At 48.1% G+C, this 26,759-nt stretch overlaps 1 protein-coding gene across 7 annotated transcripts in view; it reads left to right on the forward strand.

The window, feature by feature from the left end:
* The window catches only part of PTCH1 (patched 1), a 76,061-nt gene that overhangs the window by 39,952 nt on the left and 9,350 nt on the right, over positions 1–26,759 (forward strand). For all 7 annotated transcript variants that reach the window (XM_013980137.2, XM_005668021.3, XM_003482800.4 and 4 more), the window contains 9 exons: positions 264–389; positions 7,350–7,468; positions 8,023–8,425; positions 9,412–9,721; positions 14,991–15,133; positions 17,988–18,171; positions 19,661–19,941; positions 21,941–22,078; positions 25,552–25,694. In XM_013980137.2, the coding sequence (XP_013835591.1) occupies positions 264–389; positions 7,350–7,468; positions 8,023–8,425; positions 9,412–9,721; positions 14,991–15,133; positions 17,988–18,171; positions 19,661–19,941; positions 21,941–22,078; positions 25,552–25,694 (1,847 nt within the window). The remainder of the gene's footprint in view (positions 1–263; positions 390–7,349; positions 7,469–8,022; positions 8,426–9,411; positions 9,722–14,990; positions 15,134–17,987; positions 18,172–19,660; positions 19,942–21,940; positions 22,079–25,551; positions 25,695–26,759) is intronic.

The following is a 26,759-nucleotide window of genomic DNA, read 5'->3' on the forward strand; positions in this document are numbered from 1 at the left end:
ACATTGACTTACATCTTTTGTTGCCTTTGTCATCATGTGTTTTGGTCCGCAATAGCCGTGAACAACACACGACTGCGTAGCCAACACTGGACATTTGTCCAGGGTCGCTGTTAGAGGGAGGAGAGGCAGAGCTGTCCCTTTCTCAGCCTTTGCAAGTGACCTGTTGTTTTACTTTGCCAAGGATTTGAATTGTTCGTATAGTCTGAGCGCTGAGGGGTCCCTGGCGCTGTGCAGCTCTCAGCACTGTGGTTTCTCATCCTCAGGACAGGACTGGAGAATGCCTCAAGCGCACCGGAGCCAGCGTGGCCCTCACATCCATCAGCAATGTCACAGCCTTCTTTATGGCCGCATTAATCCCCATCCCTGCTCTGCGGGCCTTCTCCCTCCAGGTGAGTGTCCAGTGACTAAACCTGTGGGCATCTGCGAGCCCAGCACTGACAGCGAGCCTCTCGAGTCTGCTCCTTTGCCTCTGGTCCTCCCACCGTGACGTAAAGTGTGTGCCAGCTTTGGGAACTCTTTCTTCTGGGCGGATGCTTCTTTGAGCAACAGCCTTGACACCCCATCTGAAAAAAATGTTCTAAGTTTCTTTCCTTTCAAACCCGATAGCCCAGAAGCCTGTGGCCTGGGTAGTCTCATGACCCAGTGCCATAGCGAGTTGCCTTTTCCTTTAGAGTTAAACCAAAATGGTACCAGGGCCGGAGTTCCCGTTGTGGCTCAGTGGTTAGCGAATCCGACTAGGAATCATGAGGTTGCGGGTTCGATCCCTTAACCTAACTCAGTGGGTTAAGGATCCGGCGTTGCCATGAGCTGTGGTGTAGGTCAGACTCGGCTCGGATCTGGCGTTGCTGTGGCTCTGGTGTAGGCCAGTGGCTACAGCTCCTATTAGACCCCTGGGAACCTCCATATGCCATGGGTGTGGCCCTAAAAAGCCAAAAAAAAAAAAAAAGAAAAAGAAAAAATGACAACAAAACCAAAATGGTACCAGGGCCAGTCCGTGTAGGATGCTTATAAGCTCCTCCTCCAGATAATCAGGAGTCCTTGGGATTGATGGGTCCAGGGCGCAGCCAGTTCTTGGCCATGCCAGCTTCTAAACCCCACTCTCCGTTTCTGTGCTCAGGCCCCTTTCTTGATCTCCCTAAAGCAGCCCCAGCACCGAGCAGCTGTGTAGAGCAGCGACACACGCAGATGTGTTGCAGTGTAGCCTAGGACAGGCAACAAATTCAAATTGAGCCTTAGACACCACTGCACGGGCCTCTGCCTGCAGTGGGTTCCCACCGGCCCTTGCTTGCCACCTGTCCCTCCTGAGTGAGGCTCCACAGTCTCTCCTGTCCCCTCCTCTTTCCTTGGGGTTCCCTGCTCCACCCTCTAGCTGCCCTAGAAAACTCCAAATTCCTCTCTTTCTTATGCAGAGCGATTTGGTCCCTCATTGTTCTGCTCTTTCCTTCCCAACCAGGCCCTTTCACACCTAGAGGCCACTGAGATACCAAACAAAGAGCCAGCTTACTTGAACTGTAAGAATGGGGAGTTCCTTAGACTGGGGATGCAGCTGCTGGTCAGTTCTGTGCTTGGTATAAAGAGCTGGCTCCAAACTCACGGGAGCCCTGAAGTTGTGCAGCGCAGCAGACAGAGAAGCTCTGCCTATTTGTCACAGGGTCTTCCTGAGCCTGAAATGGCTTAGGGTGTTCATATCTCAAGGACAGTATTTTGAGGTTTTGTGAATTAAATTCAAATTTTAAAGCTCCAGCTGTTTTCCAAGAAAGATTAAAGGAGCCGTGGCTTTTCGCCTTTCTTTTTCTCTTCCCATGTGATAGAATTCATGCGACGACCAGGTTTTTAGGGGGAACGATTTGGGGTGTCACTTGGTTATCACGTCCCTCCAAGCTTGATCATACAGCTTTACTCCCTTTCTTCACTGAAAGGTTCTTAGGATTGTGACCAGGAAGAGAAATCAACACATCATAGATGAGGTTTCTGTTTGTATTTCTGCCAACACACCCAGCTCCTTTTTAGCCTTCAGATAGGAATCTCATTTCACTAATTACCAATAAAGGCCTAAGCAACTCATGATCCTACCACATTTGGGACACTAGACTTGTTTAATATTTCATGTAAGATGTGATACCCATCTCTATGACCACCAGACGCCTCCCAAAGGAAAATACTCCAGAAACGTTATGAGTCTTTTATTATTAATATACGTGCATGCACACAATAGAAATAGTGAATAAATGAGTGAAGTTACATCTGAAGGTGGGACCGAATTCAAGGCAGATGAAAACACCCTGCACACATGCATCCCTTTTGCACAGGCATGCGTGCACGCGGTCCCCTTGGGCGGCGTCCCACCCTCGTCTCCTATACAACAGGTTCTGGGATTGAGCAGCTGTTCCAAAGTCGCTTAACAGTGGGACCCTCCCTGCCTCTCTCCTTCTCTGCCTGCCTTTTGCCTCGCTGTTGTTTCCTGCTCCGCCTCACGCTCCTTCTCTTCTTGTCCTCTCTCTCACTTTCTCCTCCCCTGTCTCAGTACACACTGATGAGTCAGCAAGGCATGCCCTCCTTTCACAATATCCTATGGTGTGGTGGTCTGAAAAGCTGCATGAGTTTTCCTTAGGCCTTTTAGAAAGTCCTGGGTGCTAAGTCCTCCCAAGGTAAGCACCTCAACTGAGATGAGATGAATACTGTCGGGGCTTGCGTTTCTCTTGCAAGGCACTGGAGTATCCCTTTAGAAAATCGCATCTATAGTGTCCAGGAGTCCTCTCGTATGAAGGAATGGCTTTGCAGGATCCTGGCTCGTTCTCAGTCAAAAAAGCAAACAAAAACCAAAAACCAAAAAAAAAAAAAAAAAAAAGGAAAATTTAAGAAAAAGGAGCACACCAGGATTTTTGCAGTAACCGTCAGAAATTTTAACGTTGGAGAGTTCCTGTTGTGGTGCAGCGGAAACGAATCCCACTGGGAACCATGAGGTTGTGGGGTCAGTCCCTGGCCTCGCTCAGTAGGTTAAGGATCCGGCGTTGCCGTGAGCTGTGGTGTAGGTTGCAGACGTGGCTCAGATCTGGCATGGCTGTGGCTGTGGAATAGGCCAGCAGCTGTAGCTCTGATTAGACACCTCACCTGGGAACCTCCATATGCCACGAGTGTGGCCCAAAAAGCAAAAAGCTAAAAAAAAAAAGGAAATTTCACCTTTGGTTCCCTTTTGAATGTATTGACTTTTGAAATTGACCACTGTGCAGCTTCTCTTTCCTTTGGTAACTGTTAAGCTGTCCTGTGGGGTATTCGTTTGTGTATGTACTTTCAGGATGCTACAGATTGAGCATCAAAAATGACATGTCCAAAATGGGCCTGTCCAGTAATCAACCACATTCAGAATTTTTCCCTGTGGAGCGTTTCAGATTTGTAGCCTTACCAAAATGGAAATTGTTTCGCAAATCACTCGCCTTAGATCTCCTTGCCAATCTTCATCCATCTGTCCACATGCCACCTTTATCCCAGAAAGCCGTGGCACTGTCTGTAATTCCTTGAGAACCAGTGCCTCCTGCACTAGGGCTTTGCTGGTAACTGAATGGTATTTGTTCTGCAGTGAAAACTCCAGAACAGAATGCCTTTTTGTTCCACCTAGTAAGAGGGTTTAGATGAGGGCTCCTCTAGACAGAGCCAGTTCCTCCCTGCTCTGCAAGTGTCTCAGTGGGGCGACCTGCAGGTGCTTTGCAGGGGACTGGGACAGTTCCTTTAAGCACAGCATCAGACTCTCCATCATCTTCTCAGATTTTCTAAGTTTCTTAAATTCCTCTTTACTCCAGCGCTGACACTTCTCCCTTCCTGAGAAATCCTTGCTGTTTGCTTTGACTATTGGGGGGCCCTTTAGGGGCTGTTGAAGTTCTACTGCTTTCTCATCAGAAAATGTATGAAATAAGCCTATGTATGTAATAAGCCATTGGACAGTAAATTTCTGACGGGAACCTACCATGGACTTCTTTCATTGCCCCATTTCCACCACGAAGAGACCAGACAAGATGCCCGTCACTTCTCTCTGACAGATGAGACTGGTATCAGATGCTCTCCCAGCCACCGCACAAAGCATCTGTGTTGTTCTGGCCAGAACATCTGGGCCACCTGTGCACACCTGCATGGCTTGTCTTTTCACAGTCTCCACCCTCATCCTCGGGAACTTCTGTTCAAAATGTAATGCCTAGAGTGTCTTGTCTGCGTTGCATGCCTGAATTCCAAGCATGAGTGTAATAAAAAGAGAATCTGAAAGGATTCCATTCCCAGGGTTATGTTTACCTAGAAAATCCTTGAGGATCAGTTCCGTTTCCCCCTTTGTCAAGAATCTTAACTCCATGCCCATGTCTGTCCTCTCAGGAGGTGACCAGATCTAACAAGAACCCAGATGGGCTGGGGGCTGAGGTGTCAAGCCTGCGTTTAAATCTTGGCTTGCTTGGAACTTCGGGCAGGTGACCTTCCACTCTACCATGGGTCTTTATGAGGTAATAGAGTCAGCAGCCTCTTGGTTGCCATGGGAATGGAATGAATCAGGTGGCACTTTGCTACCTGACCTTCCATCACTCCTCCTCCTTTGTCCTCCATGAACAGAATTTTTCTTTTGTCCCTTTTTTTGGTGGGGGGGGGGGCACACTCACAGCACATGGAGGCTCCCAGGTGAGGGGTCAAATCAGAGCTGTAGCCGCCGGCCTACACCACAGTCACCGCAACGTGGGATCCAAGGCATGTCTGCGACCTACACCACAGCTCACAGCAACACCGGATCCGTAACCCGCTGAGGGATGCCAGGGATCGAACCTTCGTCCTCATGGATACCAGTCAGATTTCGTTTCCACTGAGTCATGATGGGAACTCCTGAGTGGAATTTTAAACCTAGCAGTGATGCCTAACTTTTAAACTCAGACACCACCTATCAGATTTCTTGCAGGTGGAGCATCCTTCCTCTCTACCCCCCCCAAATCCTTTTTCATCTTCACCTTCTCCCAAAAATCCTTCCTTCACCACCCTTGCCACCCCCTCTGCATGCTCCCCCTCTGAGCCACTCTGGAATCCTGGCATGCTTTCATTACTGCATTTATCAGCCTGAAGTGTAATTTGTTTATAGTTCTGTCCATGTCTGTCCTTGAGAGCAAGATTTTGTCTTACTTATCTTTGTGTCTTCCATACCCAAAACGGGACCCTGACTTTTCTTTTTAAAAGTCTTCGTCTCTTAGATAAATCCTCTAGTCCAAATAGTGATTTGCTTATAGCATAAGCCTATTAGGCAGATCTTTACAGTACCTTATATACATTAGAGTGGTTAGTTAACACATTTTATATATATATATATTTTTTTTTTTCTTTTTTAGGGCCACACCCACAGCACATGGAGGGTCCCAGGCTAAGGGTCTAATCGGAGCTGTAGCTGCTGGCCTACACCACAGCCACAGCAATGCAGGATCCAAGCCATGTCTGCGACCTACGTGCACCACAGCTCATGACAACACTGGATCCTTAACCCATTAAACGAGGCCAGGGATGGAACCCACGTCCTCATGCATGCTAGTCGGGTTCATTGCCACTGAGCCACAGTGGGAACGCCAACATTTTATGTATTTTTACTTAATGAGGAATTTTCAAGGCAAACTAAGAAGAGAGAGCTTAGTCCATTTTTAGGACACTCTTGGTAATTTTTTGGTTTTGTAGAACTCTACAGGACAGTAATTATTGAAGAGCATCTCCAGACCTTGGAAGGGCTATTTTACCTCGAGCATAAATTCGCAATTCCTTTTCAAAGCCCTTTACGAACCTCTCCTCTGATATTGTTAGGTACCACTTGTAATTAGATTTTCTTTTCTCGCCCTCTGCTTGAGAAGGTTTTAGCACTAAGCGGTTCTTTGAAAAGAAAAAAAACCATGTAAGGTTTTTTGTTTTTTGTTTTTTTTCTTTTTCAAAAAGAAAAAAATTTGGATGATGGCTTGGTTACTTAGCATTCCAGTTGCATTTCTTCTCGTGCTGCTGCTTTCCGTGCCTTTCTGAATGGGAGAGTCCTTTTTCAACTGTCCTCTGTTGACTTTCCCCTATTAACAGCCCAATTGTGTGATTTTTACTAGGTCAGCAGGAGATTTGCCAAAGCACCGCAGCATCTAGCCCCGTGTTTATTCTAGGTTATGGAATGACTTTCGAGTCTGTACTTATTTATTCTGCATAGTAGAATCTCACATAGGAATTTCTGCTTACCTCTCCTCGACCTTTCCCGTTACTGCCCTTGTACACCCCGCAGGCTACTCCAGAGGCTCTTAGGCATGTGCCTGTTAAAAACCTTGGAGGACGTGATTGAAATTTCAGTTCATGTTTTAAAGGTGACGTTTTGGTATACTCGATCCACTTTATATATACATTTTCGAAGGGTAAAGTCAGGACTCTGAACTCTTGGAAAGGTTCCGAGGGTTTCTTTTCAAATTAAAACATCTCGCCTGTATTCGCTGTTCCACCTTTGTAGATTTGGTCTGGTTCGGTTGCAGAAGGATGCTAATTTAGTTCATAGGTTTGTACCCCCATGAGTTCATGGAATGATTAGAAATGGAAAGGACCAGAATGAGGGGGCTTCCTCTGTCGTCACATGGTCTCTTAACGATGGATGAGAAGCAGAGGGATAAGAAAGCCCAGCATCTTTCAGGTTTAAACACCTCAGTAGGAAAGTGAAAGGAAGATGTTGTTTATTTATTAATATAATTTTTTTGTCTTTTTGCCATTTCTAGGGCCGCTCCCACGGCATATGGAGGTTCCCAGGCTAGGGGTGGAATCGGAGCTGTAGCCACTGGCATAAGCCAGAGCCAGAGCCACAGCAACAGCAACAGGATCCGAGCCGAGTTTACAACCTATACCACAGCTCACGCCAACGCTGGATCCTTCACCCGCTGAGCAAGGCCAGGAATCGAACCCGCAACTTCCTGGTTCCTAATCGGATTTGTTAACCACTGAGCCATGACGGAAACTCCCAGGAAGATGTTCTTTAAAACGTCTTTATTTTTTGGAGTTCCCATCATGGCTCAGCAATAACGAACCCAACTAGGATCCATGAGGATTCGGGTTCAATCCCTGGCCTCGCTCAGCGGGTGAAGGACCCAACCTTGCAGTGAGCCATGGTGCAGGTCACCGATACAGCTTGGATTCCCCCATTGCTATGGCTGTGGTATAGGCCGGTGGCTACAGCTCCAATTCAGATCCTATCCTGGGAACTTCCATATGCCGTGGGTGCAGCCCCAGAAAGCAATAAATAAATAAATAGTAAAAAAAAAAATTTTTTATTTTCAAAACAGTTTTCTGACTAGGAGGAGATGTAACCTCTTTTTTTTTTTTGCTCCAAGGCGGCTGTAGTTGTGGTGTTCAATTTTGCTATGGTTCTGCTAATTTTCCCTGCAATTCTCAGCATGGATTTGTATCGACGAGAGGACAGGAGATTGGATATTTTCTGCTGTTTTACGAGGTACGTTTTCCGTCTGCTGTGGCCTTTGCTCATTGGGAGTAATGTTTAGTGAACTCTCTTGTCTGTGAGCTTGGATGGATGGAGGCAGCAGTGATGATGGACAGAGGGTGCTTCCTGGGAGCTGGTTGGGTGGAAGCCCTGAGGTTGTGATACCCAGGATCCTTGTTTCTGTCACACAGCAGCATGGCTGATTTTTGGGAGTGTGTTGGATCTCTGGATTAGGGTTGAAAACCACCATCTGGAAAAAAGAGAGCCCTTTGGGTGGTTTGGTTTGGGGCTTTTTTAAAGGAATTAGGCGTTAAAGAGGTTCATCAGCATGTAACTTGATTTTTGTCATCCAGACCCAGGATCAGCCATCCTTTTGGCCTCCTTTGATTTGCTTGTGTCTGGGTCCAAGTAGATAAACCAGATCGTGTTTGGGGTGTATAGTGATCTGTTTTGCTTCTAAATCAGAGCGATTGGGATAAAATGGGTATCATCAGTGACGGGCAAAAAGGAAGCGCTGTTTCCCTGTTTCAGGCTATCATGGCAATCTCTTTCCTCCCCGCTTTTAGCCCCTGTGTCAGCAGAGTGATTCAGGTCGAACCCCAGGCCTACACAGAGACGCACGATAACACCCGCTACAGCCCCCCGCCCCCCTACAGCAGCCACAGCTTCGCCCACGAAACCCAGATCACCATGCAGTCTACAGTGCAGCTTCGCACGGAGTACGATCCCCACACACACGTGTACTATACCACTGCCGAGCCGCGCTCCGAGATCTCTGTGCAGCCTGTCACCCTGGCCCAGGACACCCTCAGCTGCCAGAGCCCCGAGAGCACCAGCTCCACGAGGGACCTGCTGTCCCAGTTCTCAGACTCCAGCCTCCACTGCCTCGAGCCCCCCTGCACCAAGTGGACGCTCTCCTCTTTTGCTGAGAAGCACTATGCGCCTTTCCTCTTGAAACCCAAAGCCAAGGTAATCAGCAGAACAGAAGACGCTTTGCAAAATCGCAGAGCAGGCTGCTTTGGACTCGGTGGGATTGCTTCTTCAGAAGGGCTGTGTCACACCTCCCAAAGAGCAGGTCCATTTAGAATGAATGCTAGGCCGCTTTAACGAGCTCACCTTCTGCAGGATGAATCTCCCTGTGGCAGGTGTTTTTGTGACTCTAGAGTAACTCCTTGCATTTTAAGCCATTTTATTCTTCATGAGCTTGTTAAAAAAGGCAGTTACCGGAGTTCCCTTTGTGGCTTAGCAGTAACGAACCCAACTAGTATCCATGAGGATGCAGGTTTGATCCCTGGCCTCACTTAGTGGGTTAAGGATTTGCATGAGCTGTGGTGTAGGTCACAGATGTGGCTCAGATCAGGTATTGCTGTGGCTGGGGGTGTAGGGCAGCAGCTCCAGCTCCAGTTCGACCCCTAGCCTGGGAACTTCCATATGCCAAGGGTGTGGCTCTAAAAAAAAAAATATATATATATATATGTATATATATATATATATAAAATGCACCTATCAGCCATTCCCATTGTGGTTCAGTGGGTTATGAACCCAACAACTATCCATGAGGGTGTGGGTTCTATCCCTGGCCTCACTCAGTGGATTAAAGATCCAAAGTTGCCACAAGCTACGGTATAGGTCACAGACGCAGCTCAGATCTGGTGTCACTGTGGCTGTGGTGTATGCAGACACCTGTAGCTCCAGTGTGACCCCTAGCCCGGGTACTTCCATAGGCCTCGGGTGCAGCAGCACCCCCCCAAAAAAAAGCAAAAAATCAAAAGCATTAAAAATGCAGTTCCCATGATTTTTGTTTTTTCTCTGGGAGAAGAACCCTTCATGCTACCTACACCCGGGCAGTACAGTGGTCCAAGTGCAGCGTAAAGCCAAGAGCTCACCTTTGTCAAGGGACAGTCGCTCATGCTCCTCGGGGTCAAAACAGCTCATGCCCCCTTCTTCTGTTGCAGGTCGTGGTGATCTTCCTCTTCCTGGGCCTGCTGGGGGTCAGCCTGTATGGGACCACCCGAGTGCGTGATGGACTGGACCTTACAGACATCGTGCCTCGGGAAACGAGAGAATACGACTTCATTGCTGCACAGTTCAAGTACTTCTCTTTCTACAACATGTATATCGTCACTCAGAAAGCAGACTACCCCAACATCCAGCACTTACTTTATGACCTTCACAAGAGCTTCAGTAACGTGAAGTATGTCATGTTGGAAGAAAATAAACAGCTTCCCAAAATGTGGCTGCACTACTTCAGAGACTGGCTCCAAGGTAAGATGCTGCTGGGGCCCTCGTCCTTTGTAAACAGTCCCCATGGGGGTGTGTTCAGCTCCCCCAGGGTCTCTGGGTGCCCTCTATGAACATGTTCACTTAGAAGGTAACCCTGCCTTGGAGTTCCCGTCGTGGTGCAGTGGTTAATGAATCTGACTAGGAACCATGAGGTCGAGGGTTCGATCCCTGGCCTTGCTCAGTGGGTTAAGGATCTGGCATTGCCGTGAGCTGTGGTGTGGGTTGCAGTCTCGGCTTGGATCTCTCATTGCTGTGGCTCTGGCGTAGGCTGGTGGCTACAGCTCCAATTCAATCCCTAGGCTGGGAACCTCCATATGCTGCGGGAGGGGCTCAAGAAAAGGCAAAAAGACAAAAAAAATAAAAAATAAAATAACACTGCCTTGCTTCATGGACTTCTTAAGTGTTGCTTAAAATTCTGGGGCAGCTCCCAAATCTGGCTTTTACTTACAAAACAATGCAAACAATTCAAATGGGTGATGCAGGAACTTCTGCAAGAATTTATGCGTACACCGTAGGAAATGGGAGAGTATGTATGTTTAAAAAAAATATGGGGCTGGATGTTTCCAGTACAGTCCTTATTTATTTATTTTTTTATTTTTTTATTTTTGAATGGTGGCTGGTTTGGTGACCACGTGAAATCCAGGTGTTGATGGAATTTCCAGGCTGGCTTGCTGCTTTCTAGTTTTTGCACCACTGGTGACTATAACTGCAAATTCCATGTTTTGACCCTCTTTTGACTCAGCCTAGAAGTAAACTGAAGTGCTGCTGCATCGCATCTCACAGTATTTCACCACTCGTCAAATTCTGCTTTGAGATGCCTTGCTCAGCTTCTGACGTTGCTCTTAGAAACTCTTCTAGGAACTAGTAGTCAACTGGAGGGGGAAGAGGGCCTAAATTCGCTCCTGACTGCTGACTGCACATGAATGTATTCAGTGACTCCAAGAACATCTGTTCATTTATTCTGTGTTGACACATGCAGAGTGAAGTGGAGAATCAAGATAATTATCCACACCATTCAAGCAAAAGTACTCTAACCGAAATACCCAAATAATGATGGCCCCAACATTTTTTGGCTTAAGTTATCCAAATGATTGTCTTAATTTCCCACTTAATTAGGCTTGTTTAAACACAGATTTAAGGGCCTTTTTTGGTCTTAAGGCAATGCACTCATATGTAAAGATGAAGCAGCCAAATTTCCCTGTGAGTGTGTGTGAAATGGTAAACAACTTGAATTTGATTGAAAATTGTTCAGTATAGCTAGTGTCTTTGGACTCGTGTTCCTAGAATTTCGCTCATGCACAGATGCCGGATTTGACTGCTTTTTCTGAGGAAGGCAGCGCGAACTACATGACATTCACATTGTTTTTTTAACATGCTCCTGAGATTAGCTTGAATATCTTCCAAGTCTTATTTTTTTGCAATAGTTTGGGAAGTGGTGGGTTTTTTTTGGGGGGGGGGTTGTATTTGGGTTTTTTTTTTTTTTTTTTTTTGGATAATGAGTTAAAAGAGGACCAGACAGTTGAGAGATTCCTTGCTTTTTATTTTTCCCCCATTGGCCAAAGACATGCAAATAACTTGCCACAAATAACAAAGAGCTCTGCAAGCCCTGCCAGTATCTGAGTGAAGGAGGGTTATTGTGGAAGTGATTTCAGTGTCTTTGGCCATTCTTTGGATGCTCAATATGGCATGTGAGGCAGAGCTTGGGAAGGGGGCCGCAGGGTATTGTCTCCAGCCAGGGTAGAGGGCTAACCTTTTTATAGCTTATTGTAAATTATCCCCATGCTTTCATCCCTTCAAAGACCAAAAAGCAGTTGGACTTGAGAATCTTTTTTTTTAAAGGTGCATTTGAATCGTGTTTTGATTTGCTAAATGCAAGAGCATTAGCACCCACCTAGACCCAGTGAGATCCACTCATGCCCCCCAGGTGGGGCCCCAGCCAGTCCTGAAACTCTTCATTTCACTCTTACAAGGTCACGCAGGAAGCACTGTGTAGTGAATGGCCAGATACTGTACTCCTTGCTGACTAGACATTTTTTTAAGCCCTGTCGAGTGGTTGGTTGGTCTTTGAACATTTCCTCCAAGGAAGTAGTTATCCTTGAATCCGCTTTCCTTCAAAACATTGTGTATGGTTGTTAAGTGATGGGGACCCTCCTTAGCTTTTATTTTTTTTGTTATTATTTTTTTAAGGGCCACACCTGGGGCATATGGAGGTTCCCAGGCTAGGGGTTGAATCGGAGCTGCAGCCTCCAGCCTACACCACAGCCACAGCAACGCCAGATCCTTCACCCACTGAGCAAGGCCAGGGATCGAACCCGCAACCTTGTGGTTCCCAGTCGTATTCGTTGCCACTGTGCCACCATGGGAACTCCCTCATTGGCTTTTAATGGGATTGCCATTACAAACCATGTCGTCCTCTTGGTCTTTAGCGACGTTCTGGAAGGCGTGGTGGCGAAGGGTGTACTCATACAGATATTATGTGTATTATATAACACAAATATTATAAATATCATATACATATGTATGTATGTATACAGTAATAGAGAAATCATCTCAAGTGTCACCTTTAAACATCCATGCAAATAAGTTGACCTTGGAGCTAAAAACCACACTGTGCAGATGCTGTTTGTTTATATTTCACACTGAGTTATGCAAAGAAAGTTTAGCTTAACATTCTCCTTTCAGGGTCCCGTAGCAAAGAAAAATTGGCGATTGGGATAATTAACTCAGACCTTCACACTAGAAAGTAATTTCAAGTATGAAATATTTTAAAGGACAAAGTTCTAGCTAAAACTTGCCCTGTTTTGCCATAAAATCAGTGAAACATCCCCATTCTTTGCTACAGTGTGCTTGGTTTGGAATATAAAACATTGGCCAAGGCCAATGGGAGAAGTAAATCCTTGTTCCTTGTTTTGTGTCAGGATTGTTTGCTGCCACTTGAGCTTTTTGGTAGTTGGTCAGAAAGTAATATACTGATTATGAAAAGGACTGAACTTTCCTGCCACATCCATGATTATTTCCAGTTCATCTCGAATCCCCAGCAGACTGAATGGCCAGCAGTGTAGATGATGAGCAGAACTGAATTGCTAGCAGGGTTGACCGCAAGCCCCAAATCAGATCTTTCTTTGTTTTGCTCTAAGGTATCCCCAAAGTATAAATATCTTAAAACTGCATTCATATTTGGGGGGTGGGGGTGGGGGGCTTGTTTGTCACTTTATGTCATTGGTACCCGATGTTAAATTTTCTAGTATTATTCTCATGCCTTCAACAAATACTTCCTGGGCACCATAGTGCATAGAGTAATTTTAGAGCGTCAGTGGTTCATCCTGACTCCAGAATAGACTGCCTGGGTTCCAAGCTTAGCTCCAGCACTTATGTGCTTTCCTCAAGTTGCTTCACCTCCCCAGGCCTCAGTTTCCTCATCCATAGAGTGGGAAACGTAAGCCTAACAGGCTCTCTCATCCAGTGTAAAATCTTGGCTGGCCCGGCGTTCGTTGTAAGTGCGAGCTGCTCCTCAGGATTCACAGGTCAAGAGGAAAGGGTTAAAATGCCATGCACGCCACAGTGTTGAAAATTTTCTTACGGTGAGGGAAACAGAGCAGGCCTCTTTCTTTTGGGGGGGGGGGTTTCTCTCCTGTTTATTTATTTATTTATTTTTTTTTGAAAAGCCAAAAAAAAAAAAAAAAAGGCTCTAGGTAGTAAAATAACATCTGTTCAATACGGCCTGTTGTGTGCACTCCTTGCCATGAAAAACAGTCTGTGTGTGAGAGAGTTGGGAGCACAGAGAGACCACCCTGCCATGCCAGCCTGAAGGAACAGGGCCTTCTTTCACCACTGAGCCCCCAGGCCTCATCCCCAAATTGTTCCGATCATATAAAAACAATGCCCACAGCCGTGTGCGTTTCGAGAGGGAGAGATGAGGTCCTGTGCCCCCCCCTTCCCCCCAGCCTGAAAAGCCCAAGAGCTTCACCCTTCTGAGCCCGTAAGGAAACCAGTTCTGGGTGTGTCTGCGGGGAGCAGGGTGTCTTTGAAGTCACGAGGGCTGGGTGTGGGGGACCCTCCGGGGAAATAAAAGAAACCCTTCTCCCTTCTTCCCAAGGCTGGCTCACCCAGGCCTGTGCAGCTTGTTGGAAAGCTGTGGTTTCCTGAGCTGCTAGGGAGATCCATGTGGGTGGTGGTCTGGGGGGGGAGCGGTGAGGGGTGGGGGGGGAGGGCTGGGGTGTCAGAGGGGAGTGTGGGTGAGCAGGCGATGGCTCCGACCCGAGGTCGGGTCACCAGGGCCCTGTCTTCCCTTCCACCACGCTTATCTCTTTACAGCTGAAGCCAGGCCGGCAGGTCTGTAATGATGGTTTTGATTACAGAGGCCAAGCGCAGCTGTGTGTGTGGTGGGGCCGGGGGGCCGGGGGCGGGTGGGGGGGGCCTTGCCCATCCCCCAAGCCCAGAAAGCGCCGGCCTTCCCGCTCCCCAGCCCCTGCGGTTTGTCATCTGTTCTCACAGAGCCCCCCTTGTATAGGCCTGCAGCTTCCTGTGCTCCATCAGATCCAAATTTACCCCGAGAGATACCTCCCTGCACACACGCGCGCACACACACGCGTGCGCGTGTGTCCCCCCTTCCTCTTTCTGCATGCCCCCTCTTCCAAGAAGGGTGGCACAGAGGAAGAGAGCAGTCGAGAGTGAATAGGTGTTGGCTGTGATCTTTACACAACCTGGCAGCCGATCCCACAGCTTGAATTAGCTCCACAAGCCCGACAGATGGAACAAATTGACAGACTTGTGTTCACTCCCCCTGGGCTGGAGAAGCCACCGAGTTGCTGTTGGAAGCTGGGCGCCTAAAGGTGCTTTTCCTGCTCCGAGTGCAATTTCTGGTTGTATTGAGGATCCCATGGCTTTAAGCACCTGATGTGGAATGAAACATTCAATGAGCCTGGTGTGTCTTCCTCACACAGTGTGCACTCTCTCTCTTTTGTCATGGGGGAGAAGGGGAGTTGGGGAGGGTGGAATTGAGGTAAAACATGTATATTTTTTTCCTAGAAGTGAATGTGCCCCCTTTCTGCCTTTGAAGCAATGATGGTTAGCAATCTGAAGTCAATACATGAGAAAAACTAATAGTGTCACGTGATGTCACACACACGTAGATTACAGGGAGTCTTGGGTCGAGGGCAAACACTCCCGTCCTACTTGTTGTCCTTCGAGTTAGGACCAGAATCATTCTGGTGAAGAGTTGTAATGTATTACATGCATTTGCCTTCTCTAGGACTTCAGGATGCGTTTGACAGTGACTGGGAAACTGGGAAAATCATGCCAAACAATTATAAAAATGGATCAGATGATGGGGTCCTTGCCTACAAACTCCTGGTGCAAACTGGCAGCCGCGATAAACCCATCGACATCAGTCAGGTACTCTCCCTGCCTTACACCCTGGGAGTTTCGGAGGGTGCTGTTGAGCAGAGCTTGGGGGCAGGGGCCATGCTGAAGACTGGTTGACAGTGTGCAGTCCCAGCCTGTGCTCTCTGCAGACCTGAGGCCTCAGGGGCTGGAAGAAAGAATATTGAGTTGGCTTGCATTCTCTTCGTCCCCCTGGCTAATTGTGTGATCACCGGTAAGGCAGAGAGCTTCTCCTTGCTCATCTGGCAAGTGGGCACAGGTGTGTTACCTTCCTCTGGAGCAATTGTCAGAACAAAATATAGTTGAAGCAGTGCAGGCCCTTTCAGATGATGGATGTGCTGTGTTTCATTGTTCTCTTTCCAAGTCTAGTTGTTGTTACCGTGTTGGTCTTGGTTCTATTCAAACTTGGAAAGGTGGAGCCATTGGGCAGCAGGATTTGAGAGAAAAGAATTGGGGGTGGTGGTTGCCAAGGGGGAGGGAGTGGGAATGGGATGGACTGGAAGTATGGGGATTTGGTAGATGCACACGATTGCATTTCGAGTGGATAAGCAGTGAGGCCCTGCTGTGTAGCACAGGGAACTGTAGCCAGTCCATTGTGATGGAACAGGATGGAAGAGAATATGAGAAATAGAATGTATTTATACATATGACTGGGTCACTTTGCTGTATAGCAGAAATTAGCGGAATGTTGTAAATCAACTATTAAAAAAATGTAAAAAAAAAAAAAAAAAAGGTATTGTACTGGCGTTCCCTTGTGGCCTAGAGGTTAAGGATCCAGTGTTATCACTACTCTGGTCCAGGGAACTTCCACATGCCACTGGCACAGCCAAAAAATAAATTTTTTTTGTCTTTTTAGGGCCACACCCATGGCATATGGAGGTTCCCCAGCAAAGGGTCGAATCAGAGCTGCAGCTGCCGGCCTACACCACAGCCACAGCAACACCAGATCTAAGCCTCGTCTGCAACCTACACCACAGCTCACAGCAATGCCAGATCCTTAACCTACCGAACAAGGCCAGGGATCAAACCTGGTGTCCTCATGGATACTCGTCAGATTCATTTCCACTGAGCCACAGTGGGAACTCCAATAATTAATTAATTAAAAAAGAAGAATTTGGGGCAGATGCAAGGGTTAGGAGAGGTTGCTAGGACGATGGGAAGTTTTGTTACGTTTGATTTCTTGGGCTCACTGGCCGGAAGGGTAATGGAGGACAGACAGGCAGATGGCTCTGTCCTGAGTGAGGTGGACGGAAACACAGATCCTTGGAATCTGAGTGGATCCAGTGTTTTGCTCACCTTGCCCCAAGTAAGAAGAGCTCCTTCTGTTTGATAACCATATTCTCCATGTGTGTTTGTGTCTTCCCTCTAACACTCAGATTCCAGCATATGCCTTCTGATTCCTCAGGCACGCTGGAGAGGGCCTTGGGACCCCATCGGATTTCAGATGGGTCCAACCCCACTCCCGGCTTCCCCTGATCCTGTCCCCTCTCCTCTTGGAAGCTTTTTCTTGCTTCACCTTCAGGCAGAAAACCGTCAATGCTAATGATCTTCCCAGCAGCTCTGTTTATTGTCTCCCCTTTTTTTGCTGGCATTAAAGGTGACAGATTTACAAAGTACATTGTTCAGAGTTATTATGGAGTGTGAACTTGGCGCTTTATAGCCACACGTGGCCCGCTGTCAGGCTTGACAAGGATGCGGGCAGAGGAGCCTGTCTGAGAGATAGTTGGGGGGGGGAATGCCGCAGGGGCTGGGTTGGGCTTTAGGGACCGGGGACACCATGGAACAAAAGTGATTGGGCCAGCCCCCACCCCCCATCACTTCCTCTGCCTGGGAGGGAGAGAAGCGTGCTGCGTGCACGGGGGCCGTGAGCTGTACGATGTAATTCCAGAGACGGCTTGAAGACATGCAGTTGTTACATATCCTGTGGATTAATTGAATCCAGACCCCTGAAATTTAGTTCTCTCACTCTCCGCTTGCTTTCTTCCTTTACTCTTTCTCTATTAACTTCTGTCACTGGTGTTTTTCATTTTGTTAAAAAAGACCCAAAGTGGTGGAAGCAGGCCCGAACCTCAAGTAAACAGGAAAAAAGACGTGTGTGTGTGTGTCTGTCTGTCTCACAGTGTTTTTCACCTAAGCAAAGCTCACAGACCCGCTCTAGAGAGAGCACAGTATTAGTTGGCTTCTTTAGAGGATGCGTTGTATGGAAGGTGACCAGCTCTCTAAGAAGATTCCAGAAAGACTGTGTTTGGGCACCCGTCCCTTCCATTTTCTGGCGATGGGCATTTTCTGAATGCACAGGTCATAGGAGGCTAGTGTTAGCAAAATTTATACAGATGTTGTTTTATTTTTATAGCTCTCCTCCATTTACTGGGTGGCATTTCCTTCAGTGTTAACAGCAGAGGTTAACTGCACACAGACGTGTATGGGGATTCTTGCCAGGTTTTTTTCTTTTCTTTTTTTTTTTTTTCCCCCTTCCCCTCCTATAAATATGTTTCTCCAGATTGTTCATTCTCCGCCTTGGCTGCAGACAGCCCTTGCGCATTCAGATTTAATTGGTTCAGTCAACTCCCGGGCCATCTGCAGAACTGCGTGTGTGTGTGTGTGTGTGTGTGTGTGTGTGTGTGTGTGTGTGTGTGTGTGTGTGTGTGTGTGTGTTATAAACATGCCTGTGATTGCCTCTCCTGATGATGTGCGTTTGGAAAAGAAACCAGAGGTGTTCTGACGGGATTGTCTACACTGTCAGAGAGCGGGCATCCTCTTCGCGGTGGCCAGTGCCGGCGCAGAGCTCCACATCCCTCCTCCGGAGGCAGGATCGTGTTCACCCCAAACCCCATTCTGTAAGGCCCCTGTTCTGCCCATCTTGCAGCTGACGAAGCGACGTCTGGTGGATGCCGACGGCATCATTAACCCGAGTGCTTTCTACATCTACCTGACTGCTTGGGTCAGCAACGACCCCGTGGCGTACGCCGCCTCCCAAGCCAACATCCGGCCTCACCGTCCCGAGTGGGTCCACGACAAAGCCGACTACATGCCCGAAACCAGGCTGAGAAGTAAGTAGCCCTCCGTCGGGCCTGCATGCTTGTGGGAGCGGGGGGGCTCCTTACACTCCCATAGTCCCAGGCTCAGTCAGTCACAGCCCTCGGCCGTTGACACTACCCAGGGTTCAAAAGTGTAAACAGAACAATGTATTTCTCTTAGTTTAAAACTCTGGGAGACAGATGAGGATGTGTCATCGAATACAACTCCCGCTCTATCGCGTTGAGATACAAGAGTCTCTCATCTCCCTTTGTGCCTTTAAGACGTCCACCAGGCATCTCTTGAATGCCAGCTGTTCCATGTGAACGCTGGGGACGCCTCCAGGTTGAGTGTTATTTTACTATTGCAAAGTTTTATCACTGGGGATTATGTGTTTATCTTAACTTGGTCAACTCCGGTGTTGAAGGGATTTTTGGCAAGTTGGGTCATTCCTATAAGCCACCGAGCACCTGTAGTCTGTCAAAGCTGTTTAAACCGGAGCAGAAAAGTCTGTATACAACGGCGTCCTCTTCCTTTCACCTCTCAGCCCCGGCTCTGACAGGTGGTTCTGGATGGATTTAATTTGCATTTATGTTAGAGATATTAGTAGCTTATACTCAGGGTACGAGGCCGAGGGAGGACATGAGAAAGAAGACAGGTCCCTTTGCGAACATGGCTGGAGAGCAGGCGGGTGTGCTTGCTGTGTTGAAACCTCAGAGCCTTGTGGCAAGCAGCCAAGGCGTGTCTTAATGAAAATTTATAGTTGAGATTATAATAGGGCAAATCATGTTTAGCAAGTCAACTGAATGACCCCAAAGGGTCTGGAACACACAACGGCAGTAACTAAATGCTTGTTGTGTAAGGATTTCTTCCCCTGCTGCTGAAGACTTAGCATGGCATTAAAAAAGAAGCATGGAAGGTTTAAGTGTGTTAGATCACTAAAAGGATAAGAAAGTTAAGCATTTTTTCTCAGTAAAGCATGACTTTGGAGTTATTTTGTTCTCATAAGTGATTGAGTAAAACTGTTTCAACCTAGTATTTTCACTTGGTGTCAGTTGAACAAAAAAAAAGGTTCCCACAATTGAATTCCTAAGTTGTTTAGACCCATTACAAAGAGCGACTGCTTCTAGGAGATTAAAATCTAAGGTTAAAGCAACACGCAGATCACAGGCTCCTCCCTCCACCAAAAAAAAAAAAAAACAGAAAAAGAAAAAAGAAATCAAAAGTTGAGGATCTCGCTTGAAAGTTTTTAAACCAGAGATGGAAATTTTAAAGCCCTAAAGACCGTCATTGGTATCCTTTGTCCTTTATGTTGAAAGAGGAGCCGAAAGCGGACTCGCTTGCCGCATTCATTCTCTGCTCGTCGCGCTTGGGGTGCACGTGGGCACACGCGTGTGGTGTGGGCGACAGTGGGGAACACGTTGCATTTCTTCCACCCCTGGGTGGCGTCCGTTTGCCCTCCTCCGTCTTGCACGGAGCCCCTGACCCCCGCCGGGCCCCTCTCCTGTCCCCTTCTCTGCCCAGTCCCAGCAGCAGAGCCCATCGAATACGCCCAGTTCCCCTTCTACCTCAACGGCCTGCGGGACACCTCGGACTTCGTGGAAGCCATTGAAAAAGTCAGGACCATCTGCAACAACTACACGAGCCTGGGGCTCTCCAGCTACCCCAACGGCTACCCCTTCCTCTTCTGGGAGCAGTACATCGGCCTCCGCCACTGGCTCCTGCTGTCCATCAGCGTAGTGCTGGCCTGCACGTTCCTCGTGTGTGCTGTCTTCCTCCTGAACCCCTGGACGGCCGGGATCATTGTGAGTTTATTCTAAGGTTGACTTGGTGGAAGTCACATTCCTTTCAGCATAGCTCTTTCTGCAGCCGGGACGTCGTGTTTATGTCTGGGCCTCCAGAGGAGGGTATAGATTGCCTCATCCACGCTGTATTTATTCTACTGGAGGTGGTGGGGCTCATGGTTAGGTAGAGCCTTTCATGGCCTTAATCTTACATCCCCTCTCCTGCAGCTGTAAACTTTTTGTGTAAAGATGGGGGGGGGGGGTGGCGGGAGTTCAACACGTTTGCCATGGTAGCACTGAGCATTTATTAAAAAACAAACACTCAGGAGTTCCCGTCGTGGCTCGGTGGTTAACGAATCCGACTAGGAACCATGAGGGCACGGGTTCAGTCCCTGGCCTTGCTCAGTGGGTTAAAGATTTGGCATTGCCATGAGCTGTGGTGTGGGTTGCAGACACGGCTCGGATCCTGCGTTGCTGTGGCTGTGGTGTAGGCCAGCAGCTACAGCTCGGATTCGACCCCTAGCCTGGGAACCTCCATATGCCGTGAGAGCGGCCCTAGAAATGGCAAAAGGACAAAAAAAAAAAAAAAAAAGTTAAAAATAAAAAAGATTTTAAAAAACACTCAGGAGTTCCCGTTGTGGCTCAGTGGTAAAGAACCTGACTAGTAACCATGGCCTCGCTCTGTGGGTTCAGGATCTGGTGTTGCCGTGAGCTGTGGTTGCAGACGCAGCTTAGATCTGGTATGGCTGTGGCTCTGCAGCTACAGCCCCCATTTGTCCCCTAGCTTGGGAACCTCCAGATGCCGCAGGTACAGCCCCAAAAAGACACACACACACACACACACACATGAACACTCAAGGCACAACTAATTATTACTACTTTTTAATTCAAGTGTCATTTTGTGACTCCAGCCCACACCAAATATAGAGAAGACTCTTCTAAGTGGAGGGATCATTAGAGAAGTGAGTGTGGTGATGTATGGGTCAGGCGTTTGCGAGATGGTTTTGTGTGCTGTGTTTGCTTTAACTCTTGGGGAGAAAATGATCAACGAGTGTTACCAACCTACTCCTTGCGTTCTTTCTCCAAGGATAATACTCTCAGATTTGATGTAAGTTCCATGTAGCGTCTAATAAAATCATGGCAGTGTTTAAACTCCATGAACTGTGGTGTAGCCTTCAAAATGCCAAAATGATAAAAACAGAGAGCAGGTCTTGTTTCTGCACCAAAAAAGTCTGTGCAGCAGGTATGTTTAAAGGTAAATGTTTAGTCTGTAGGAGTTTTCATGGTACTTAAGCAATTGATGTTATCCATCTTTCATTAGCTTATTAAAAGAAAGCAAAGGGAGCTTTTATTGTACTCGTCTCTCCCGCTGCCCCCCACTGCTTGGTGCCCCCACCCCCAGAAGGAAAGCTCATTCTCTCCCTCTCTGATCCTTGTATAAAGTTTATTGTTCTATTTCTAGTTTGCCCCCTTTGGCCCAAAAAACTCCAAAGTCTCCCTCACAGATTTTTCTTTGCATTTCCCTACAAATTTTTACAAGGCAAACGAAAGGCAAATGCAAGCTTCTCCTTGGATTTAACTGTGTGCTCTGTCCACCCCAGAAACTCCACATTTCTTCAAAGGGAAGGGCTGTAACCTGACCCATGTCAGCTGACCCCGTGTCCCCTCGTTCCCAAGGCATCCTCACTCAGCCCACAGGCTCTCCAGACAAAAGCAAGGCTACTTTTCATTTACGTAAAAGAACATTGCTTCGCCCCATCCTCTCAGCTTCCTTTAGGACCAAGGGTGAGGCCACCAAAAACTGTAGTTTGAACGCAAACGGTGAAGGATGGTCTCTGATGGCTAAGATCAAAACGAAAAGAAAAATCTTGCTTTACACTGCATGAAATGTGTAGCCAGCAATGAGTGCGGGTTTGTGTGAATCCTCATCGATTATGCCGGTGGAGGAGTTTTGAAAGCGTTTTTGCAACACCCAGAGTGCATTTGCGCCCAGCCACTCATCTTGCGTGTCTTTTGAAAGGTGACCGTCTTGGCTTTGATGACAGTCGAGCTCTTCGGCATGATGGGCCTCATCGGAATCAAGCTGAGCGCCGTGCCCGTGGTCATCTTGATCGCTTCCGTCGGCATCGGAGTGGAGTTCACCGTTCACGTTGCTCTGGTAGGGGAGACGTTGGCAGCTAAACCTCTGCAAAGGCAACCGATTTCCTCTAGGTCTTTTAGTGTCCACGTTGGGAACCGTGTCATTTTTGCAGCCATCTTGGCTCAGTGGTTAATGAATCTGATTAGCATCCATGAGGAGGTGGGTTCAATCCCTGGCCTCGCTCAGTGGGTTAAGGATCTGGCATTGCTGTAGCTGTGGTGTAGGCTGGCAGCTGTAGCTCCAATTGGACCCCTAGCCTGGGAACCTCCATGTGCCACAGGTGCAGCCCTAAAAAGACCCCGCCCCCCCCAAAAAAAGGAAAACAACTGACTCCCATCATAGCAAAAAGACATTCCCTAGGAGTGGCCATCATTGGCCTGGATGCCCTACCCTTTGGGGGAATCTAAGAAGTAGCTGGGCCATGTCAGCAGTAGGTTGTGAATTCAGTGTGTTGAGGCGGGCCAGGGAAGGTTCTGCCTATTTGGTGTTGTCAGTTGTGTCACCACGGATCTGAAATTGTCACCTGTTCCTAAGGCAGATGGTGTTTGTGTGCACGCATGCACACAAGTTTTTAAGCCACAGTAATGAAGCAGGGATCCAGTGAGACCACACTCATGGGCTTGGTGGGGAGGGCGTAATGGAGGGTGAGGTGAGTTGGCAGCCAAAGCAACACCCTGGGGCTGATGTGCTAAGGTGCAGGTGCTCAGCCCAGAGGAACGGGCTCGCCCGCCTAAGCCCACCCAGCTCCTTCAACCTCCCAGCATCCAAGTTCCTAACAGCAGAAAAGTAAGAGAACTGGCGTTGCTCTCAACAGGAATGTCACCCCCACGCCTCTCTTCCTTTGCTCCATCCTGTGAACACCGTATGGGCGGACAGTAAACTTGAGGAACAGACTTTCATCCAAGAGACAAGCTCACTGTACACACTGATCAGAGAATTATTCCAAAGCCTCATGGCCCTGTGTCAATTATGTTCCATCCATATTTGTGTGTCTACCCTAAGTCCTTGGGTTTATGTAGGCATTCGGTCAGTACTTACTGACTGAATGAATGCTAATGTTCAGAAGGCCTGAGCTAGAAAACCTAGCATTGGACTTGGCCCAAATTCCCTTCAGCCTGGCCCTTGCCATCTCTAGCATTGATTTTCTTTGGGCTCAACACATGGAAGATGCATGTCTGTCCATCACAGGTGCTTCTGCCCCCACCTTCTGTTGTCCTCCGTAAGGGGTCTTTCGGGGCCCTTGTTAGGCCACTTAGAGACTGTAACCTTTTGGAATTAAGACTCTTTTGTTGCAGGTAACCTCTTTTTCCCCCGGGAAAAAGCTGAGGATTTAGAAACAGTTCTCTGCATTGTGTGCCTTCCCCAGTTACTTTCCTTCCCTGAGCTGGGAAGGAGAGGGGATTTTTACAAAGAAGAAGCTCACCACCCTAGAGCTTAGAAAACACATAATTATGATATCATTTCTTTGTCAAAGGAGAAAGCTTTGCCTACAAATGCAAAAGCCACAAGTCATTGTATTCTTGTCTTTTTGCCTTTTCTTGAGCCGCACCTGCGGCATATGGAGGTTCCCAGGCTAGGGGTCGAATCGGAGCTGTAGCCACCTGCCTACACCAGAGCCATAGCAACGCACGATCCGAGCTGCGTCTTCGACCCACACCACAGCTCACGGCAACGCCGGATCCTTGACCCACCGAGCAAGGCCAGGGATCAAACTCGCAATCTCATAGTTCTTAGTCGGGTTCGTTAACCACTGCGCCACAATGGGAACTCCCACAAGTCATTGTATTCTGATGTGAATGAAAACCACTCTGGTTGGTAGCGAGCATCACAACCGAGAGTGGTCCTAGAACAGATTTTTGCCATGGAAATGCTAAGGACAGGCTCAGTGGCACCCGGGGTCTCCGCACTGGAGGTCCTGTGAACATAAATACCGATATACCAGTGCTGAATGAACAGTGACCGAATGTCTCTGTCCCGCCTACAAGATTTCATTCTGAGAATCTAAGGCATCTCAAAAGCCACCTCGGCTTTGTGCTCCTAGCCCAGGTGTTCGTCAAGAGACTGTCCACACAGAGGACACAGTGTTCTTACCATATCCTGTATGTGAATTCAAGTCATCAAGGAATCGCCCAGCAGCTCGCTGTGAGCATAAGTTACGTTCGCATAAGTCGTGCGCAAGACGATCAACCCAACTTTGACTCTGTGGCCTCAAGGCCCTGATACAGCGCAGAGCGAAATACTTCCAAACCACCTTGGTGCTTTCCTCCCGAGAGGAAAAGGCAGCTACATTGTCGCGCACGTCTCCCAGCTCCATTGTATGCATCACATATATCAACCTCACTTTAGAGCAACGTTTGAAAACTCACAGCACACCTTTGGATGGCTTAGTGTCATGTTATTCGTTAAGGAGTGTCGCCTCCTGTCCTTCCCCGGGGCACATCACACGGCCTGCAAAGGCCCTGCGCTCTTTTCTCAGCACATCCCAGAGAGCCTGACCTTGCAGCCAGCAGGCCTGTGCCAGGGAGCCAGCACTCCCTGTTGGCTTTCCCCAGGGGAGCAGGCAGGGTGTAACAGTGACCCACATTCTCATGGTCCCGGCTCGCACCCTGAGGCCAACAGACTGAGATGCCAAGACTTACACCATCAGGTTCCCATTTGGGGTCATCAGTGCCCTTGACCTAGAAGAGCTTGAGCGAGCTCAGAGCAGGTAGACTCTAGACTCTGCCCACACATAGTTAGGACAGGCTTGAGGCCAATAGACTGAGAGATGCCAAGACTTACTCCGTCAGGTTCCCATTTGGGATCAACAGTGCCCTTGACCTAGAAGAGCTTGAAAGAGCTCAGAGCAGGTAGACTCTGCCCACACATAGTTAGCACAGACTCGATTGAATTTACAGTCCCATGTTTTCCTTGTGATACCTTCACAGCAGTTACATGTACTATAGACACATTGGTTTGAACCCAGTGACAGTAATTCTAACCTCAGCATGACCGTGAGGGCATATGTACTTAGCCCAGGGGCACGCGACCCTTGGCTAAGCCCATCTGGGAATAAGATGTTCACCTTCCCCCACATCAGGCAAAATTCTGGTGCTTTCACAATTGGAGGTCTCCCTTGTGAACGAGGTGAAATCGTTTAAGTGGAAGAGTAAACCCAAGGGGGAGTAACAGTGAAAAGAAGGGACCATTTTGCTCATTGTGCAGTGTGGCACGGTTTTTAAATTTAAAGTAAACAGGCCTTCCTTCTTTTTGGTTGTTCAAGATTTACAGCAACACCCAGTACCACCCTGGTTATCCTGAACAGGTCAGATTAGTATAAGCCTAGATTTGCCTGGTTGAGCAGGCCCTATTAAATATTCCAGAAGCTAGACAGCGTGATCTGAGTGGTTCAGTGGAGGCAGATGTAAGCGGCTATAGCATTTAAGACGAAGTTGGCCATGGGCCGAGTCAGGTCCAGAAATCTGATCATCCGAACTCTCCTCATTGCCCAGGCCTTTCTGACAGCCATTGGCGATAAGAACCGCAGAGCCGTGCTGGCCCTGGAGCACATGTTTGCGCCCGTTCTGGACGGTGCTGTCTCCACTTTGCTGGGAGTGCTGATGCTTGCTGGATCTGAGTTTGATTTCATTGTCAGGTAAGCAGACGCGGGGCCAGAAGACTTGTTGTAAAAAATCATTATTATCTGGAGTTCCCATCATGGCTCAACAGTAAAGAACCAGATTCGTCTCCATGAGAACGTGGGTTCGATTCCTGGCCCCACTCAGTGGGTTACGGATCCGATGTTGCTGTGAGCTGTGGTGTAGGTCACAGACACCTCTTAGATCGTGTGTGGCTATGGCTGTGGTGTAGGCCGGCACCTGCAGCTCCGATGGGATTCCCTAGCCTGGGAACCTCCATATGCCTCCAGTGCAGCCCTAAAAAAAAAAAAAAAGACCAAAAAAAGGGGTGGGGTGGAGGAGATGCCATACCCTGATTTCATATTTGAGTTCTCACTAAGATTTAAGAAGCGTTTAATGTGTGACTTCGGGGTCAAATTTTTGAAATCCAAGTCTAGGCTGGATACATCTTTCTATTTGGATACCACGGCAGGCAGTTTCCGGTGAATTTCATTATGGATTTGACGTTGTGGAGTACAAAAGGAGAGCAGGATTTCCTTTCGGAAAGAATTTGAGACCTTCAGGGAAAGACCATTTTTGTTTCTCTGAAAGCCTCTGCAGCTCTGTGCCATCGCTGCTCTTGGATGAAACCTTGCTGCCAGAGGAGCGAGGCCAGAGTGGTCAGTGAGTGAAAGACAGTCCAGGATCCACGCAGCGTCTGCGACCTATACCACAGCTCATGGCAACTCCAGATCCCTAACCCACTGAGCGAGGCCAGGGATCGAACCCACAACCCCATGGTCCCTAGTCGGATTTGTTTCCGCTGCACCATGATGGGAACTTCCCAAGTGTCTTTATTAGGGAAGAAAGATCAGGTTGTCGGTCTGTGGCCTGCCCCACTGGAGGGAGTGGGAGGGTGGGGGGAGTGAGCATCCTGGAGATTTTCCCTTTCTGGAAGGACTCTCAGGGTGGGCCCACTGTCTTGGGCGTAGAGCGAGTGGCAAGGTGCATCCCCGTACTTCTCAAGCTCTGATGTGCTCCCGAATCTATTATCCGGGCTCTCAGTAAATGCTGAGCAGACTTTGTTGGGGGACGGGAACAGA

This window comes from Sus scrofa, chromosome 10, assembly GCF_000003025.6.
Source record: "Sus scrofa isolate TJ Tabasco breed Duroc chromosome 10, Sscrofa11.1, whole genome shotgun sequence".
NCBI lineage: Eukaryota > Metazoa > Chordata > Mammalia > Artiodactyla > Suidae > Sus > Sus scrofa.